The sequence below is a fragment of the Squalius cephalus genome (genome assembly GCF_949319135.1).
Source record: "Squalius cephalus genome assembly, chromosome: 2".
NCBI classification, from domain to species: domain Eukaryota; kingdom Metazoa; phylum Chordata; class Actinopteri; order Cypriniformes; family Leuciscidae; genus Squalius; species Squalius cephalus.
Window position 1 is genome coordinate 5,323,144 of NC_137123.1, and position 20,151 is coordinate 5,343,294.

Sequence of the window (20,151 nt, forward strand, 5' to 3'; positions counted from 1 at the left end):
AGACTCACTGAAGGAAAGAGAAACAAGAACAGAAAAAAGAGAAACACAAGAACTACTGACTTCGAGCCATTATTGCACTTATTATTTTACCAGTTTGACTTTATTTCTGTCATACATCTACACACGGTCTTATTTAGATTTAACAGAAGTTTAGATGGTAATGTTTTATGGAATGCTTCATTTCATGTCACCATTATGGTGGTCAGTGGTTGCTTTAGTTGGGCTCTTGACTCTTTACTTTGTAACATTAGTATTTCTCTGGCTGCTCCAACTCTGTGCTTATAGAGCATATGTGTTGTGGCAAGAGAAACTGTGACTTTGGCTGTGTTTCCTGAAAACATCGCAAGCCTAATTTGATTGTATAGACCATTTGTTGCAGTTGGTCTTCAATCAAGTAAGGCTTAAGATGCTTTTGGAAATACAGCCCTGGTTATGTTTCTATGATGAAATTACTAGTGACCTGATTCAATGATGTCACCCAGCATTATAAACTGATTTATCCAATTGTTTTATAAATTTTTTCACTACAGTAGTTACTTCCAGCAATGTTTTAAAGATCCGAAGGATTTAAAATCACACACAGACATCAATAATCTACATATGAATCTCAACAATGGTGACAATCAAACAAATGCTTCATGTTGCAATGCATGATGGGAGCCACCAATCAGAATGCATCAATGGCTGACATCATGCATTGCAGCATGAATAAATTATGCAGCTGAATTGTCCTGTAATTTTCATTGTTTTTTTCTGTTTGCTTTTATTTTGCTATTGTTTTGTTCTGACTTTAGTAGCTTGTTTTGTGATGTTCAGAGTTGATCTGTTTGTCACTAGTTTGTTTATTGTCACCATTGTTGAGATTCATATGCTGATTCTTGATGTCTGTGTGTTTAAACACAGTAACTTCTTTGCTCAAAGTATTTTCAAAATTTTTCATATTGCTGTTGGATCTCAAACTGTAGAATCTCAGAGCTACAATCACCAATACTAAAACAAGACATCAAGCATATAGTCAAAGATTTAAACTCTGAATTACATCAGTGAATCAGGACACTACATGATAATGTTTTTATCATCAAAACATGATGTGAGCAGGTCATGTTTTCTCTTGCAGTAACAAATGTGCTTTATAAACACAGAGTTGTAGCAACCAGAGAAAAACTAATATTGAAAAATGAAAAGTGTCAAGAGCCCAACTAAAGCAAACACTGACCACCATAATGGTAACTTGAAAAGAAAAATTCCATAAAACATTAGCGTCTAAACTTCTGTTGAATCTCAAGAACTTTTGTCGATGTAGAAAAGAAAATAAAGTAATAAAAGTCAGTTTGACAGAAATAAAGTCAAACTGGTAATAATAAGTGCAACAATGTGTAATGACTCGAAGTCAGTTGTAGTTCTTGTGTTTCTCTTTTTTCTGTTATTGTTTTTTCTCTTTCCGTCAATGATTCTGCTTATTCACATCAGGTGTCACCACTAATAGCCAATCATCACTTAATTAATCACTTAATTATCTCATTAACTTCAACACTGCTTCAGTGTTAACTTAATTATCTCATTAACTTCAACACTGTTCAGTGTTAATTTTTAACACCCTGTAGTGTGGACACATATAAACACTGAGGAGTGTTAATTTAACACTGTGGATTTTGCTGTGTGGCTGGAGTGACATTGATATGGGCTGAATCAATCACACATGCACATATTTGATAGCCTATAATACTATCTTTCATTTTTAACACTATAGTGTACAATATGACCAATGCAAATAAAGATCATTTGTGCAACAAATAATATTTGCCCATGATAAATGTCACATTTAGCATATTTATTCCAAGAGGATGTGTGTTTGCTCTCTTCTTATGACCAATGACCATATTCTTTAGGTCAGTTTTTTTTTTTTTTTTTTAAATAAATAAATAAACAAACTAACAAATAAATAATAATATTTCCTATCCTGTAGATTTTCAACGATCCCATTCATGGTCAGATTGCGCTGCACCCCCTGCTGGTGAAGATCATCGACACTCCTCAGTTTCAGAGACTCCGTCACATCAAACAACTCGGAGGAACATATCTGGTGTTCCCTGGAGCCACTCACACTCGCTTCGAACACTCCATTGGGTAATCTTTTTTGTTGAACTCTTTTTCGAGTCTGAACCTTTGCATTGTTCTTCCTTGAAACAGAGTGACTTTAGTGTGTGTGTGTGTGTGTGTGTGTGTGTGTGTGTGTGTGTGTGTGTGTGTGTGTGTGTGTGTGTGTGTGTGTGTGTGTGTGTTAGTGTGGCGTATTTAGCAGGACGTCTTCTCAGAAGTCTTGATGAGAATCAGCCTGAACTCAACATTACCAAACAAGATTTCCTGTGTGTTCAGATCGCGGCTCTGTGTCATGACATGGGTGAGTAGCACAAACATTTGCATATTTACTCTGAAAATCTTTGAAGAAATCAAGCACACACAGGTGTGTATTCCATTGATATTGCTTTATATGTCGTTTTAAACAGAAAAAATATGTATAATGCATGAAGATTATGAAGCAAATTTGACATTAAAATGAGAAACTATTTTCATGCCAGTAAAGTGCTATGGACACCCTGAAGTTATAGCTAGAAAGTGGTTTAAAAAGTACCATTATGTCTTTTCAATTTGTTCTCTTATTTGTTTGAGAAAAGTTTCCAACATTAAAGTTTTTCACACACCGCAAATACACAGTAAAACTAAGCATAATTTCTCAGTCTCTTAGTCAATATATGAAAACATATATTATTAAATTATTAAAGGTACAATTGAAAAGTGATTTAAAACTCATTACCTTTTTGTCATTTCAGGTCATGGTCCGTTTTCTCATTTGTTTGATGGCATGTTCATTCCTGAAGTCCGGCCTAGTGAGTATCTGAGTTTTTTCACTTCAGTCATTTCAGTATAAAAGCAATAAATAATTCTTCTTCTTCTTCTTCTTCTTCTTCTTCTTCTTCTTCTTCTTCTTCTTCTTCTTCTTCTTCTTCTTCTTCTTCTTCTTCTTCTTCTTCTTCTAACGGCAGCTTGCATCCTTGATGTTGCTTTACTGCATTACAATTATAATAATACTTGTTAAAGCCAATGAATGTTTAAATAAAAGCCTTTACTGCTAAACCGCATGCAAGGCAAATACAGAATCATGACACTATATATGCTAAAATTACTTTTTTATTATACATATAAAACATTAGCATCATTAGAAATTCAAAATCGCATCACATTATGTCATACACAGCAAAAACTCCAGTGTTAAATTAACACTCCTGGGAGTGTATATGAGTCCACACTCAAGAGTGTAAAGTGTTAAAATATGAGTGTTAAATTAACACTCAAGAGTGTTAAAGTTAATGAGCTAATTAAGTGATTAATTTAGTAATGATTGATCATTATTGAAGACACCTGATGTTAACAAGCAGAATCACTGAAGGAGAAAATCACAAATTGTAAGCCACCGTTATGGTGATGGGTGTTTGCTTTAGTCGGGCTCTTGACCCTTATACATTTACTTTAGATTTTGTTTGGCTGTTGTATCTTATAACTGCCAGATGAACAAAGAAAAAAGTGATCTGATGGTGTTGGTTATATTATGACAATCATCATTTGAAATTGATCACTGAACTCATTAAGATCCTTATTTCTGACTTAGATGTATGTTGTTGATTACAGCATAACTGTGAATCTGCATAAATATCCAGAATTTTAGATATAATACAAAGGATTTCTTAAAAGTTGTTTAAAAAAAAAAAAAAAAAATCTTTCTTTTAGGCACACACAGATGTCAAGATTCAGTCTATGCATCTCAACAATGGTGACGAGCAGAATATTCAATTAGGAAAAGTAAATTACATAGACAATTCAGATCATAATGTATTCATACCGCAATGCATGATGGGAGCCATTAATGAGTTGTGATTGGTGTCAGCCACTGCAACATGCTTTATTATTGTCACCATTGTTGAGATTCACAGGCTGATTATTGATGTCTGTGTTTCTAAATAAATTAATTTGAAAGTCTTTTGATCAGAACAATGGTTATGAAATATTTTTGGATTATATGAAAAAATACTGAAAATCATATGCTGTAGAATCACAGAGCTGCTGTAATTAACAAGTTAAGCCATCTCAATAAGTTTTGTTTTACGGATCACAACATGATTATGTCTAAACATAACCAACACCATCAGATCACATTGTCTCTTTGTTCATTTGACTGTTATAAATCAATAACAGCAGACAAACAAAATCTAAAGTAAACATATAAGTGGCAAGAGCCCAACTAAAGCAAACACCCATCACCTTAATGGTAACTTACAATTAGTGATTTTCTCCTTCAGTGATTCTGCTTGTTAACATCAGGTGTCTTCAATAATGATCAATCATCACTAAATGAATCACTTAATTATCTCATTAACTTTAACACTCTTGAGTGTTCATTTAACACTCATATTTTAACACTTTACACTTTTGAGTGTGGACTCATATACACTCCCAGGAGTGTTAATTTAACACTGGAGTTTTTGCTGTGTAATAACATAATCCATTATTTACAAATCACAATTATTTTGTCAAGAATTAAAAAATAATTTAAACATTGTAGCTGTGTGTGTGTGTGTGTGTGTGTGTGTGTGTGTGTGTGTGTGTGTGTGTGTGTGTGTGTGTGTGTGTGAGAGAGAGAGAGACAGTCAAACCATCTTCACTAAATGAGTTGGTGTACGTAAGTACTTTATTAAACCTGCCTTACATAATACCTAAAATCTCTTTTCATTTCTCAGATTCCCCTTGGAAGGTAAGCATTATAACTCTCCTGTACAGCTATAAATATATGCTGATACACAGTCTGTGAGCTACATAGCATGTTTACTGTAAAATCAAATAATTCCCTCATGAATAAATCTCTTAATGAGTAAAACTGGCTGTGTCTATATTATGATTGACTATACACAACATTATTATATTATTTGCAAATTTGTTTTTAAATAATTATTAAGCTATTATTGTCCCTGCTTGGTTCATTAAGATACTCTTGTAAGAAAAAGAACATTAGAATAAAGACTTCTGAGGTTATGTAGTTTATGTACACTTTAATTGTACTTTGATGTGTATTTATGTTCATCTTCTGAAGCACGAGAACGCCTCTATTGAAATGTTTCACTGCATGAGAAAGAAGAATGGACTGGACAAAGAGATGAAACACTATGGACTGAATCTAGATGAAGACATCAAATTTATCGAGGAATCAATTAAGGGATGCAAAAATTTAACTCCGGTAAAATGTGTTTAGTGTGCTTTTTCAGCCAGTTTTAATCAGAATACAGTATTTAAGTTGATCAAGGTATATTTCATCTTGCAGTGGCCAATGACAGGGAGGACTGAAGACAAGTCTTTCCTGTATGAGATTGTGGCGAATAAACTCAACGGCGTTGACGTGGATAAATGGGACTATCTGGCTCGGTAAGTTGTATTTTGTTTAAATGGTTTGAACAGCTATTAAACAGCTAGAGACAAAGTACGCTCCAACAAAATAAATCCAACAGTTGTTCCAACTAACCCCTTTTAATTAACTTTTCTTAATGCATTAACTTATTTGTAAAAAATCTAGTAATCTGTAATATTCACATTGGTTACTCAGAAAGCCCAAGTTAAAAGTAATTGATTGGTTTGAGTGATGGTATGTCAAGCTAAAGTTTTTGATGCGGGGCAATTCTACACAACTACTGTACCACTTTGAAGCACTTTTTGAAGAGTAAATGGGGTAGTTGTACTGTCAATGGAGGGAGAGAAATCTCCCAGATTTCATTAAAAATATATTTATTTGTGTTCTGAAGATAAAAGAAGGTCTTACACACAGCAAAAACTCCAGTGTTAAATGACCTCTCCTGGGAGTTTATTTGGCTCCACACTCAAGAGTGTTAAATTGTTAAAATATGAGTGTTAAATTAACACTCAAGTGTGTTAAAGTTAATGAGATAATTAAGTGATTAATTGTGTGATGATTGACCAGTAAAGACACCTGATGTTAACAAGCAGAATCACCAAAGGAGAAAATCAAATTTTTCAAGACACTGTTATGGTGATCAGTGTTTGCTTTAGTTGGGCTCTTGACCCTTAAATCATTAACTTTAGAATTTGTTTGGCTGTTGTATCTGAGTTATAACTCTCAGATGAACAAAGAGAAAAGGTGAACAGGTGGTGTTGGTTATGTTTTGCCATAATCATAATTTGACCTATAAATAAAATATATATCATAAAACTATGATATATATATATATATATTAGTGGTGGGCCGTTATCGGCGTTAACGCGCTGCGTTAACGCGCTGCGTTAACGCGAGACTCTTATCGCGCGATAAAAAAAATATCGCCGTTAATCTATTCCCCAAGTTGGGTTGGGAGATGGCTCTACTACACAAGCTATGATGACGCAATCTACCCGCGGCCGCGAGGTAAACCCGGCTGCAACGCATATTCGTCGTCATCTTAAGTAAACACGGCTGAAAGTGAAAGCTGCAACATCCATTATTTGGACTTGGTTCGGCCGACAAAACAGCAGCAAACTATCCGAGTGTGTGGGGTAACGGTTCGGTAAGTTTACACACGACTAATCCGTTCTACCACCTCAAATTCAAAACGAAACATGATATCACTGAATACCAGCGCGCGCGTATTATTCTCATTCCAATATATCTTAGTGGTGTACACTACTACAATTCTTAAAATCGGGCGTAGACAGAGATTATGTGCTACGTAACACATAATCTCTGTCTACGCCCGATTTTAAGAATCTTTTAAGATCTTTAAGAATTGTTGTTGTGTTTCTTTTTAACTGAAAAGACATCAGTTAGACAATATTATAACTTTAAATTTGGGGTTTCATAAGCTCAAAGCTATAATAAACATTAGACCTACTTAAGTCTCTGCAGCTAGTGTACTTAAATTTTATTTATCTGCAAAATTATGTTGTATACTTACAGTTTTGCACAATATATGTTCTCAAAACTACATACCCTTTAAAAAAAATACATTTAGCAGTTGTTTAGCAGGATCTGTGTAACCTGTTCTGAAATGGTTTTATTATAATATACTGTATATCGTTATCGCAAGAGGCTGCAATGTATATCACAATATAGATTTTAGGCCATATCGCCCATCCCTAATTGATAGCCTATAGTAGTTGATAATAACATAGGCCTACCTAATGTTGCCTACGGACGGTAACAATACAGGAGTAACCTTTTACAGTCTATGAGTAGAACAGCTTTCTCAAGCAGTTTGTGATGCATTGTGGAAACAGGAGATGAGCCCCTGGTCTAATGCGCCACCTGGCTTGAGAAACCCGTTCTCAAAGACTTACTTTTATAGTCATTATTTGGGAAGCACACATATTCTGAATGCCTTCGGCAGAATTCAAATGAGCCATTTTAATCTAGATTAATCTAGATTAATTTCTAAATTAATCTAGATTAATCTAGATTAAAAAAAATTAATCTATGCCCACCTCTAATATATATATAGCTTTATATATATATATATATATAAAACCATATACACTCCCAGGAGAGTTCATTTAACACTGGAGTTTTTGCTGTGCAGTTTTGAAACGACATGAAGGTGAGTAATTATTGACATTTTACCAATAAATTATTATAATAAAAAGTTGTTAACATTATAATGCACTGTGAACTAATAAGAACAATGAACGACTGTATATTAGTACAAATGAATACTGTATTGGTCATTAATAGTCCATCTTAATTAATGCATTAACTAATGTTAACAAATGAAACTTTATTGTAAAGTTTTACCACTTAAGTTATAAAACTTCTTCAACACTTCCCATTCAAAATAAACATCCTCATGGGATGAAAAAGTCTGTGGCTGAACTCAGGGCCGGGCCGAGGCATAAGCGAACTAAGCGGCTGCTTGGGGCCGCCTATTGAGTGTTTTTTTTTTTTTTTTTTTACACATTAATTAACTTAAACAAGTGAATGAATGAATGAATGAATGAATGAATGAAAGAAAGAAAACAGGAAAATTCTGATTTCATGATCAATATACCTGCCTACAACTGCTGCTGCTTTTATTGAAAATAATAGTTTGATTTGAAGTCACCATTATGATGATCAGCGTTTGCTTATTTGGGCTCTTTACTTTTTGGAGTTTTATTTTGCCTGCTTTAACTGAGTTTATAAAGCACATTCGTTATGGCAAAAAGGCTGTTTCAATTAATGTAATCTAGACTAGAGAGTAATCTTTGATTAAATTAGAGTGGAGTGGTATTTTATATTGTTGATTATAGTGGCCCTCTGGTTCTAACAATTTGAGCTCCCACATAATTCTGTCTCTCTCTCTCTCTCTCTCTCTCTCTCTCTCTCTCTCTCTCTCTCTCTCTCTCTCTCTCTCTCTCTCTCTCACACACACTCACACACACACACACACACACACACTTTTGCCTTTTGTTTTTGTTGTGACTTTTTTTGTAGCCTGTTTTGTGATATTCAGAGTTTGTCTTTTTTTTTTTTTTTTTGATTGTCACTATTGTTGATATTCATATGCTGATTCTTGATGTCTGTTTGAGTCTATTTGATGCTGTAGTTTTAGACTTCCTTTTGTGAATGTTGAAAAATCCTTCAAAATAACTAGTTGCTGTTGAAACTCTCGCTGTAGCTTTACAGTGGTGTCAATGTAGAATTTACATGTATTAATATTACAACATGCTGTTGATAAAGGGTTAAATATTGCAAATCTGTTTAGAACTCAGTTACAGCAGCCAGAGAAATACTATATATATATAAAAAAAATCCATTATTTAACAAAAAAATCCTGGCAGCTGTGGTTACCAGAAAATTTCTGTAAAAAATACAGTAAAATATAAACATATTTACAGAACAACTTGTAAACTTTACAGTGTAAAACTGCAATTTATAAAAATGCTGTTTAAACCAGTAAATCCAACAAGGCACATTACTACTAATATCTGTGTTGTACCTTTACCATACACTGACAACCACCATAATAATGCAGGTGGTAAATGAGGAAGCCAGGAAGTTCTTGAATAATGCAATACATATTCATTAAACAATATATGTAACATAAAACTCAAATGCACATAACTGATAACAAAAACTATTAAGAAATAAAATTTTATATATATATATATATATATAAACTTACAATGTGAAGTGTCATGCAGGGAATTATGGGAATGTCAGTTTACACTGTAAATTCTAAGTAGATTTTTTATTTTATTTTATACTTTTAAAAACTGTAAAATTACATGAAATTTCCAGTTAGATCTTATAGTTTCTTATAAATTTCCAGTTCCCTATATATAGTACAGAAACTTACTGTTAACCTATTAACAGTTATTTTTCCATAGTGTTTTTACAAAAAAATAAAATAAAATAAAAATTAAATTACACATTTTTTTTTCATAATGTAATATTAAAAGGTCATGAGCCCAACGACAGCAACACACAGATCATCATAATGGTAACTTCACAATAAACATAACATTCCATCTAAGGGGCTGTTTACACGACGCCATTTTTAACTAAAAACGTAAAACTTTTCATTTGTTTTGGCCATTCGTTAACACAAAAACAACTTTTTGGGTGCTTGAAAACACAAAGTTTTGAAAACGGGTTTCAGAGTGCAAGTTCTCTTACGAGAGGTTCTCTCGTATTGCGTAGTTACTACGCTACGGGAAAGCCTTTCTTTCTCGAGATACTGAAGCCAAAAATTATCCTTAATTTTTATAATCTTGTCAACGCAGTGCGGCAGCCTGCAGACCTAGGGCAGGCTTACTAGCGTGCCCATTGGCTGCCCTGCGGCAACTGCAGCAGCCTACCGCTGAGCCCTTGGCGTGACGTCACGACCAATGAGCGCGCTTGGCGCGCTTAATGCGTCACAGCCCGCGAAAAGGGGTGTGGCTTAGCGTATAAAAGCGGGGCTCGGAGGCTGCTTCTCTGATTTCTGTCTTTTCAGCGAAGCTCTACGCATCGCTGCTCTCTGAGGAAGCCGCCGTCGAATCAAGCGACCAGCACGCCGAGGATCTCAGCCTGAGGACGCCGGCCGCCTTCGCCGCCTTCAGCTTTCCCTGCCTGCTTCGCTATCCGGCGAATATATCCTTTTACTGCTCTGTGTTGTATGTGTTTGTGTGTTCGCCCCGCGACACACTTTGCATCTAAAAGAGCGCGAGGCGTTGTTGCAAATGCCTCGCTCATCCTGTGGCTCATGCAGAGCCGCGCTCAGCGACGGAGACCGCCACGTGATCTGCGCTCTCTGCCTGGGTTTCGACCACGCAGCCCGCGCCCTTCACGGGCGGCTGCGAACAGTGTGAGGACTTGCCGATGTCGACCCTGCGGGCTCGACTCGCCATGTTTCACGATCCTCCACCTTCTCCGGCTGCCTCTTCCGGGCCGCGTAAGAAAAAAACGCCGCTCTCAAAGGCCTCCCGAGCCGGTTATAGCTGAGCGCTCGCCGGAGCCCCTCCCGCGAGCCTCGCTCTCTCCTTCTCCCCCGCCCTTCACCGACGCGCAGCGGCCGGCCTCTGCCCGCACTGCCGTCGCCTCAGGGGATGAAGCAGACCAGCTGGTTACTCCCCTCTGTCAAGCCGCGCAAACGGCGCCGCTCACAAGGGATGTCAGAACGGACGGTCACGGGCTATAGCTTCCTTTACGTTACAAGGAAGCTACCCCCCCCCGGATGACGCACGCCCTCTCCCCCTCTGTTCGAGCCGCGCAAGGCGCCGCTCACAAGGGATGTCAGAAGTAGACGGTCACGGGCTGGCTTCCTTTACGTTATAAGAAAGCTACCCCGCGTCTCGGTCGCGCGCGTCACTCTCCGGCCACCTCCGTTTCTCACACATTTCTCAGTCCCCTCCTAGCTCAGGCGACTAGAAATATCTATATTGCAGTAAACGAGCCTGTTGTTATACACGCACGCCTGCAAACAAACGATGTCACAGCACATAATGACATCTTCCCGCTCTCTCTCCCTTTGTTCGAGCCGCGCAACTGCGCCGTTCTCAAGGGATATCAGAGCGGACGTCACGAGCACCGGCGAAAGGAGGAAGAGAGAGTGTTTTCGTCCCGCTTAGGCCGGACTTCCTCCAATCCTCGCATATTTCTCAGTCCCCTCTAAGTTCAGGCGGCTGGAAATACTAATACTGCAGTAAACGAGCCTGTTTTAATACACGCGCGCCTGCAAACAAACGCTCGGTCATATGCTCGCACTGACTGGAAGCTCATGTGTGCCCCTGTGGCTCAGTGGCAGAACATTAGGCTTCCGCACCAGAGACCCGTGTTCGAATCCGGCTCTGGCAGCAGAAAAACTTTTTTTTTTTTCTGCCTGCTTCTCCGAGCTCGCGGCCAGCTTTCTTACATACAGAAAGCAAACCCGCATCTCACGGGATACATATTTCTCAGTCCCCTCTAAGTTCAGGCGGCTAGAAATACTAATACTGCAGTAAACGGGCCTGTTTTAATACACGCGCGCCTGCAAACAAACGCCGAAACGAAACACGACGCTCGGTCATATGCTCGCACTGACCGGAAGCTCATGTGTGCCCCTGTGGCTCAGTGGCAGAACATTAGGCTTCCGCACCAGAGACCCGTGTTCGAATCCGGCTCTGGCAGCAGAAAAAAATTTTTCTGCTTGCTTCTCCGAGCTCGCGGCCAGCTTTCTTACATACAGAAAGCAAACCCGCATCTCACGGGATACATATTTCTCAGTCCCCTCTAAGTTCAGGCGGCTGGAAATACTAATGCTGCAGTAAACGGGCCTGTTTTAATACACGCGCGCCTGCAAACAAACGCCGAAACACGACGCTCGGTCATATGCTCGCACCAACTGGAAGCTCATGTGTGCCCCTGTGGCTCAGTGGCAGAATATTATGCTTCTGCACTGGAGACCCGTGTTCAAATCCGGCTCTGGCGGCAGAAAAATATTTTTTCTGCTGGCTTCTCCGAGCTCGCGGCCAGCTTTCTTACATACAGAAAGCGAACCCGCATCTCACAGGATGGTGCTTGAGTATTTATGTGCGTCTAAACATATGAGCCATCAAAGCATTTGCTCTATAACGCCGATGGTGTTACAAGTGTAGAAAATGTGCCCACTCCCATGTGCTCACTGCTACACACAAAACACGGTCTCCCCGGTAACGCTCACAGAGCGCACTCTCATAAAGCGGACACATGCCGCTTGAGTACTAAGTGTAGTAAATGTGCCCACAACTCTGTGCTCACACCTAGCTGCTGCCCGCTCTATCACACAGTTACCCCGGGTTGCAGATCCTCTAAAGCTCACAAACATTCCGGCTCTGGCCGAAGGTGTCATAAGTGTAGAAAATGTGCCCACTCCCATGTGCTCACTGCTTCACACAAACATGGTCCCCATGGTAACGCGCATAGAGCGCTCTCTCATAAAGCGGACACAAGCCGCTCGAGTACTAAGTGTAGTAAATGTGCCCACAACTTTGTGCTCACACCTACCCGCTGCTCGCTCTGCCATTCAGTTACCTCGGGTCGCACACCCTCTAAGCTCCCAAACACTGGCCGTGTCATAAGTGTAAACTCTGCGCCCGCTCACGTGCACGCGCACTCACTTTTAGACATTACAATCCCCACGCCGCTTCGCGCCAGGGGTGTTTGTCAGCAAATCGCGCTCCATCCTCTGGGACCGAGCTACCGAACGCTGTACAGCCGGCCAATACTGTTTACCAGCCCCCGTGTTCGAGCACCAGCGGCGCGCACGCCGCTCCATCCTCTCTGATACAGGTTCCCCAATCCCGCGCAGCGCGGCGATCTGAACCCAGAGACCATTCGACCCCTAGCTATGCATGCGGAAGCATGGGAAGCTATTCAGGGCGCGTCAGAATGGGTGCTGAGTACTATAAAACACGGCTATTCGCTTCAATTCGCTCGTCGCCCTCCGCGCTTTCTAGCACAGACGGAGACGAAAGTGAGTTCAGAAGCTGCGCACCTGCTTCAAGCCGAAATAGCGAAGCTGCTGCGCAAAAGGGCTATAGAACAGGTTCATCCTTCTCTGAGCGAGTCGAGCTTTTACAGCCGCTACTTCCTCGTACCCAAGAAGGACGGAGCGTTAAGACCTATTTTAGATCTGAGACATCTGAACAAAGCCCTCATGAGACGGCCGTTCAAAATGATCACAACCAGAAAAATCCTCGCGCAGATTCGCCCAGGAGACTGGTTTATCTCTCTCGATCTAAAAGACGCATATTTTCAGATCCAGATAACTCCCCGTCACAGGCCATTCTTGAGATTCGCCTTCAATGGTCGAGTATATCAGTACACAATCCTGCCCTTCGGCCTGTCTTTGGCACCCCGTACATTACGAAATGCATGGACACGGCTCTCGCTCCCCTGAGAAAACAGGGAATGCGAATACTGAATTATCTGGACGATTGGCTTATTCTAGTGCTGTCAGAGACGGAACTTGTGTCTCACAGAACAGCGCTTCTCAGCCATCTGGAGGATCTGGGTCTCTCGGTCACTGGACCAAGAGCTCGCTATCGCCCCGTCAGTCAATTTCCTTCTTGGAATAGAACTGGACTCGGTGGCTATGACGGCCAGACTGTCGGAGCAGCGTGCGCGCCGCATCCGCCTCCTCGCCGCATCCCTCCAAATAGGCAGCCGGGTTCCGCTGAGGACATTCCAGCGTATCCTGGGGCATATTGCCTCAGCTGCAGCAGCGCTCCAGCTGGGCTTACTGCGCATGCGCCCGCTTCAACGCTGGCTGAAAGCGCGCGTGCCCCACCGAGCCTGGGCGGCCGGCGGCTTGCGAGTCAGAGTGAATCAGAGCTGCATTTTAGCCCTGCAGCCCTGGCTGGCAGCCGAATGGTATCACACAGGAGTGACTATGGGAGTGATTTCACACCGGAAAGTTGTCTCGACAGACGCTTCCAACCTAGGTTGGGGAGCGCTCTTCGAAGGCAGACCGGTCTATGGCCGCTGGTCAGACCAGGAGAATCTCCTACACATAAACTGTCTAGAGATGCTCGCGGTCGAGAAAGCGCTCAAACACTTCCTCCCATTCCTCCACGGTCACCATGTTCTAGTCCGCACGGACAATACATCGGTAGTGGCCTATGTGAATCGCCAGGGCGGTGTCAGATCAAAGACGCTCTGCACCCTGGCGGAACGCCTCCTCGTGTGGGCTCAGCACTCTCTGCGCTCGCTGAGAGCCGCGCATGTGCCTGGCCACCTGAACGAGGGCCCCGACAGACTGTCCAGGGACAACGTTCCCCCTGGGGAGTGGTCTCTACACCCCCAAACAGTCCAGTCACTGTGGCGCCGTTTCGGCAAAGCGAAAGTCGACCTTTTTGCGTCAAAAGACAACGCTCATTGCCCAGAGTTCTTCTCGAAGAACGAGGACGCGCTGGCCCAGACCTGGCCCAGCGGCCCGCTGTATGCTTTTCCCCCGGTCTCTCTGCTGCCTCAGGTCATCAAGAGAATCAGGGAAGCGCGCCACACAGTGCTCCTCTTAGCCCCATACTGGGAGAACCAAGCTTGGTTCCCGGATCTAATACAGCTGGCAGACTCAGCCCCCTGGCCGATACCGGTGAAGAGAGACCTTCTCTCTCAAGCCCGTGGCTCGATATGGCATCCCCATCCAGAGCGCTGTCTCTGCATGCGTGGAGCCTCAACGATTACACGCTGATCTGCCAGACGGGGTCATGAACACGATCATACAATCTAGAGCCCCCTCTACGAGGCGGCTCTACATGTCGAAATGGTCAGTGTTTAACAGATGGTGCACTGCTAAGGGGCTCGATCCACAGACATGTGGGGTATCGCGAGTACTGTGTTTCCTTCAAGAGTTACTGGACGCGGGCAGGTCCCCCTCCACGCTCAAAGTCTATGTCACGGCCATTTCAGCGCTCTCTGTTTCAGAGCTGGGCCGCGCATTAGGAAGGAACGAGTTCGTCATCCGCTTCCTTAGAGGAGCCAGGAGGATGAACCCCCCGCGACCCCCCTCGGTTCCTATGTGGGATCTTTCACTGGTCTTGGAGGCCCTGAAAGCGCATCCCTTCGAACCCTTGGAAACTGTGGATATGAAATACCTCACGCTCAAAACCGTTTTTCTGATAGCACTGTCTTCAGTCAAACGAGTGGTGGAACAGCTCTTTGTTTCGTTTGGCGGGCGCACCAAGGGTCTCGCCGCCTCGAAACACAGCCTGTCCAGATGGATAGTGGACGCTATTGCTGCTGCTTATGCGTCTAAAGACCTGCAGTGCCCATTGGGCATTCAAGCTCACTCCACCAGAGGCATGGCCTCGTCGTGGGCGTGGTCCAGCGGGATTCCCATTCATGACATTTGTGCAGCGGCAGGCTGGGCCTCCCCCTCCACATTTGTTAGGTTTTACAACCTGGATGTTCCCGCCTTGCAGGCGAAAGTGTTATCAGTCTAAGTCTCGCGTATGCCAGCCCACTATCTGTGCGCGGGCTACGTTGTGTGATTTAGCTCTACTGGTTGAGCTGCACTATACAGGGAATTGTCAGTTCGGACCGGCCGTGCCGCTCCTAACCCCCTAGTGTGTACTTATGTACGGCGCTAGCCCTCTGTGGGCCGCCCGGCTCTCTGCTATCACGTTCCCCGGGCTCTCCCTGGGACTCATTCAGTGGATGCTGGGCGCGCACGGCGTTGACAAGGGTGTTCCCGTAGCGTAGTAACTACGCAATACGAGAGAACCTCTCGTAAGAGAACGTTTCGGTTACTAACGTAACCTCTGTTCTCTCTAGAAGAGGGAACGAGTATTGCGTAGCCCGCCGTGCTCGCGCCACGAGCTCATTCGCTTCATGCGACAGAAACCAGAGAAGCAGCCTCCGAGCCCCGCTTTTATACGCTAAGCCACACCCCTTTTCGCGGGCTGTGACGCATTAAGCGCGCCAAGCGCGCTCATTGGTCGTGACGTCACGCCAAGGGCTCAGCGGTAGGCTGCTGCAGTTGCCGCAGGGCAGCCAATGGGCACGCTAGTAAGCCTGCCCTAGGTCTGCAGGCTGCCGCACTGCGTTGACAAGATTATAAAAATTAAGGATAATTTTTGGCTTCAGTATCTCGAGAAAGAAAGGCTTTCCCGTAGCGTAGCAACTACGCAATACTCGTTCCCTCTTCTAGAGAGAACAGAGGTTACGTTAGTAACCGAAACGTTTCCATGTAAACAACAAAAACATGAACCTCTGAAGACAATGACGTCATGCACGTGTATTACCGGTATGTGTTCAATCTATAGTGTTCCACCGCCATCTAATGGCCTGGCAGCAGAATACAGCGTTTACAAATCTACAGCAGATCCGTGTAAATGGGGATCGTTTTGACAATGGTGTTGTCTGTACACGGAAAACTCAAAGGAAAAACATCTCAGTTTTAAGCATATCGTTGTCATGTAAACGTACCCTAAGACTGTGGCTGAAGTCAGTTTTCATTCTTGTGTTTCTCTTTCCTTCAATGATTCTGCTTTTTAATAAAAGGTGTTCATCACCAATACCCAATTATCACATAATTAATCACTTAATTATTTAATTAACTCCAACATTGCTTCAGTGTTAGTTTCTAACTCTCATTTGACACCGAGCAGTGTTCATTTAATATCAGGGATTTTGCTGTGTTGTAATTTCCTCTCTTATTTTATATGCAGTGACTGTCATTATCTTGGCATTCCTAATGGCTTTGACTATGAGCGTCTGCTGAAATCTGCACGAGTGTGTGATATGAACGGGAGGAAACACATCTGCTTCAGAGACAAGGTACCTGCTAATTCACCTTTTCATTTACATCCATCATAGTGTGTATGCTTTTGTGTTCTGGTTCTTCACCAAGAGACTCACAACTTTTACTTACAACTGGCCAGTTCTAAGAAACTTGGCTAGACTTTGCATTGTGAAAACTGTATCTTATGTAAAGTATGTGCAATGAGCTCCCATAACATGCCAGCCTCTAAAGAGAAGCAAGAAATGTCAAAGAGAAACTAAAATTTAGCGTGAATCAAAGGTCCAAAATCCAAACAAACAGTCCAATCAGATAGACAATCCAGATCAGTACAATATTTGATACACTGGAAATATCAACTGGCAATGCAAATAAAGAATTCCTGATTTTTATAATAATAATAATTATTATTTTTAACCAAATTTACTGGGCTATTTATACACTGTTGAGGACAAAGTATTGTATGTCAAAACACTCATTCCAATTAATGAGCATTAACCTTGCAAATTTGTTTTGTTGTTGTAATTTTGACTATACCTTTCACTATGTTATAATATACACTTGTGTTCTAGTCTGTTCATCTTTGTTTCATCTGTTCATCTCTCTCAGGTGGCAGAGAACATTTATGGCATGTTTCACACACGATACACTCTTCACCGTCAGGCCCTTCAGCACAAGATCGGCTACATCATCGATATCAAGTAAGTGTGTGTGTGTGTGTGTGTGTGTGTGTGTGTGTGTGTGTGTGTGTGTGTGTGTGCAAGCAGAAAAATTAAACAAATAAATATGCCTTTTTCACACACATTGTGATATTTCCGCAGATTTGACACTTGTTCACAGATGTATGTTTGTTTCTTTCGTTACATTAGGATCAGGGATGCATTTGTACTAGCTGATGGCACGCTGAAGATCTCCAATGCCATAGATGACATGCTGGAGTATACAGAACTCACAGGTCAGATAAGGCATCAAATGAAATTGAGAGAAATATTTCTTCTCTAAAAGTAACAATGAAAAAACCTATAAATCCATTTTTCAACCAAAACCACTTATGTCAAACATGTAACTGATCAATCTGAAGCAGTTGTCAACCATGTAATAGGAAAACAGCTGAATGGAGCTTTTGAAATTAGTCAGAATTGTATTGGTTGATATTATATATTACAGTAAGCACATGATCTGCATACGTAAATGGTCTTGCTATGCTATACCAATATTCTACTGACCCATTACTTTTCCACTTATCCTTTAGATCACATAATTGATCAGATCTTGAACAAGCCAAACACACGTCTGAAAAAGTGTGTTGGAGAGGCCAGATTGAATGAGGATAAATTAGAGGTTGCTTTCTGTTACAAAATCCAATATAACACTTTTTTTAATCTGAATGTATTTACATTCATCTTTACAATGATTTGATTGGCAGAGATCTTCTTAATAGAATACAAAGTGAATTAAAGTGTTTGTATTGCGATACTTCTAAAGCCCTGTCCCAAAAGGTTTATTAGCAGGATTTTTAGCATTTCCTGATTTTATTGATAAGAAGACACAGGGATCAAAGGAGACAAGGAAACAGAACTGGGAAATAACCTCTTAATGGAATTATTACTTGTCTGACCTTTCTACTCAGGGCTGCCAGAGCAACAATGGGAGCTGGCTTTAGACCTGGCAAAAATCATATAGTTCTAATGCAGGGCTGCTCATAATTTATATGTTTTCTGTATATGGTTATGTGTCACTTTATGTGTTGCACATGTAGTGTCAGTTTTATCATCATCATATCAGTGTTTTATCGTTAAGATAAAAGTCACTGCATATGTTGTTGAAGATAGAATAGTTAAAAGTTTATTTTATTTCTATCTTCTATTTTATTTTACCATTTCATTTTAAGTGACTGATGATTTTTCTTTCAAAATCCTTTAGAGAATACTGGAGACCAGCTTGGAGGACAGGTCTGATGACAAGATTGAAGTGTATAAGGTACTCATTTTTTGTTTCTCACAAACACTTGAGATAGTTAATGAGATAATTATGATGTCATCGTTATGAATTTCTCAAGATTGGTTTTATAAGCTTTTTCCAAACCCACTTGTACACAAAAAGCATTTAATTGTATCTATTATCATTATCATTATAGGGTTGGCTCAATACCACAATTTTATGTTTGGTTTGCCAGATTCTAATAATTCAGTATCAATATTAAATCGATACCATAGTTTACAAATAACCAGCCTCAAAAGATTGCTGAATTAAAAACAATATTATTAAAATTGTACCATACTCAGACTATTCCCGAGTCAACATGCGAGATCAGTTTTTGACCTAGCGTGAACTTGTGTTCAGTATAGTAAATCTACTGGAGATTTGTAATGAGAGCATTTTGTTAATTTAGATTATTTTCCTGACCGACAACCGAAGCTCAATCGATCACTAACCTTTAAAGGGTAGCTAAACCCCTGGTCAGAGCCTGACTCCACCCACTGGCAATATTTGAAAAATGCTGGAAAAGTGGGCAAAGCCCAGCGGAGATAGAGGGGATGAACCGAGGGTGGGGCTGAGTGGGGGGGCGTGCACCTGAGACCTGCTGTCAGACTCTAAAATGGAGAGTGACTCACAGGGTCGCAAGACGACGTAAAGTATGTGCATCTGATGAGTTTTATCGAGTTGATGTCAATAGCGTGCGGCATGCGCTCTCTGTAGGCATATTCATATTTATGTGAAAAAATCCAGCAAAATGCGCCGGCGCGTTTGTCGACCCCAGAGGATTAACTTTAGCCTAACCATAAATTGTGATTATATATATGATCACTCACATCAAGACGCCGCTGTGGTGGGGGAGTCCATGCAGGAGAGCAGCGTTTGGCACTGCGTCACTTTTCTGCTCGAGCTGTGTGGAGAAGCCCATTTCCACCTCTATTGCGTTGGAGAAGCAATCCCGTGTAAAATGCAGGTTGCACACTTGAGCTCTAGGCGTGAACTCACGGTCTTCCAGGCCAAGTGCATGCAACCACTAGCGCCTAATTTCCAAGTCTACTGGAAAGCTATGCCGTCCAGCAGTGCTGTTGCAACCAGCAACACTACACCTACGTACCCTCCTGCCCACTGTACTAAATACAGATAAATCTACGCTAGCTCGTACCAGGGGCGTGGTGAGCTGGAACCTGCTTGCGTCACGTAGTACCGCTTACGTCATGCAGTACCGCAAACATCCAATAGGAAAATTCAACTGCAGTAGCCACCGTTCAACCTGAAGAGGGCAGCACTCAGACGCTTTTACACCATATATTGTAGAATTAAAAAAACTCTATACCCAAATGTCAAAAAAGTTACTTGAATCAAAGAACAGCGCTAATAAAGCCCCATTCTTACAGAATTCTTTCAGGTCTACTTCCGCTCTGCCGAA

General features: G+C 41.5%; 2 protein-coding genes across 2 annotated transcripts in view; both read left to right on the top strand.

The window, feature by feature from the left end:
* Window positions 1-20,151, top strand: part of LOC307154713 (uncharacterized protein) — a gene marked incomplete at its 3' end in the record, with an annotated part of 118,403 nt that overhangs the window by 23,143 nt on the left and 75,109 nt on the right. The gene's annotated exons all lie outside the window — the stretch shown is intronic.
* Window positions 1,807-19,869, top strand: LOC307154714 (deoxynucleoside triphosphate triphosphohydrolase SAMHD1-like; the record flags this gene model as incomplete). The annotated part of the gene is made up of 13 exons (XM_079864800.1): window positions 1,807-1,815; window positions 1,967-2,127; window positions 2,286-2,401; window positions 2,832-2,888; window positions 4,794-4,807; window positions 5,144-5,287; window positions 5,372-5,472; window positions 16,678-16,786; window positions 17,358-17,449; window positions 17,618-17,703; window positions 18,001-18,089; window positions 18,672-18,728; window positions 19,699-19,869. 13 exons carry the CDS (start codon window positions 1,807-1,809, stop codon window positions 19,867-19,869), a joined length of 1,206 nt encoding a protein of 401 aa, XP_079720926.1.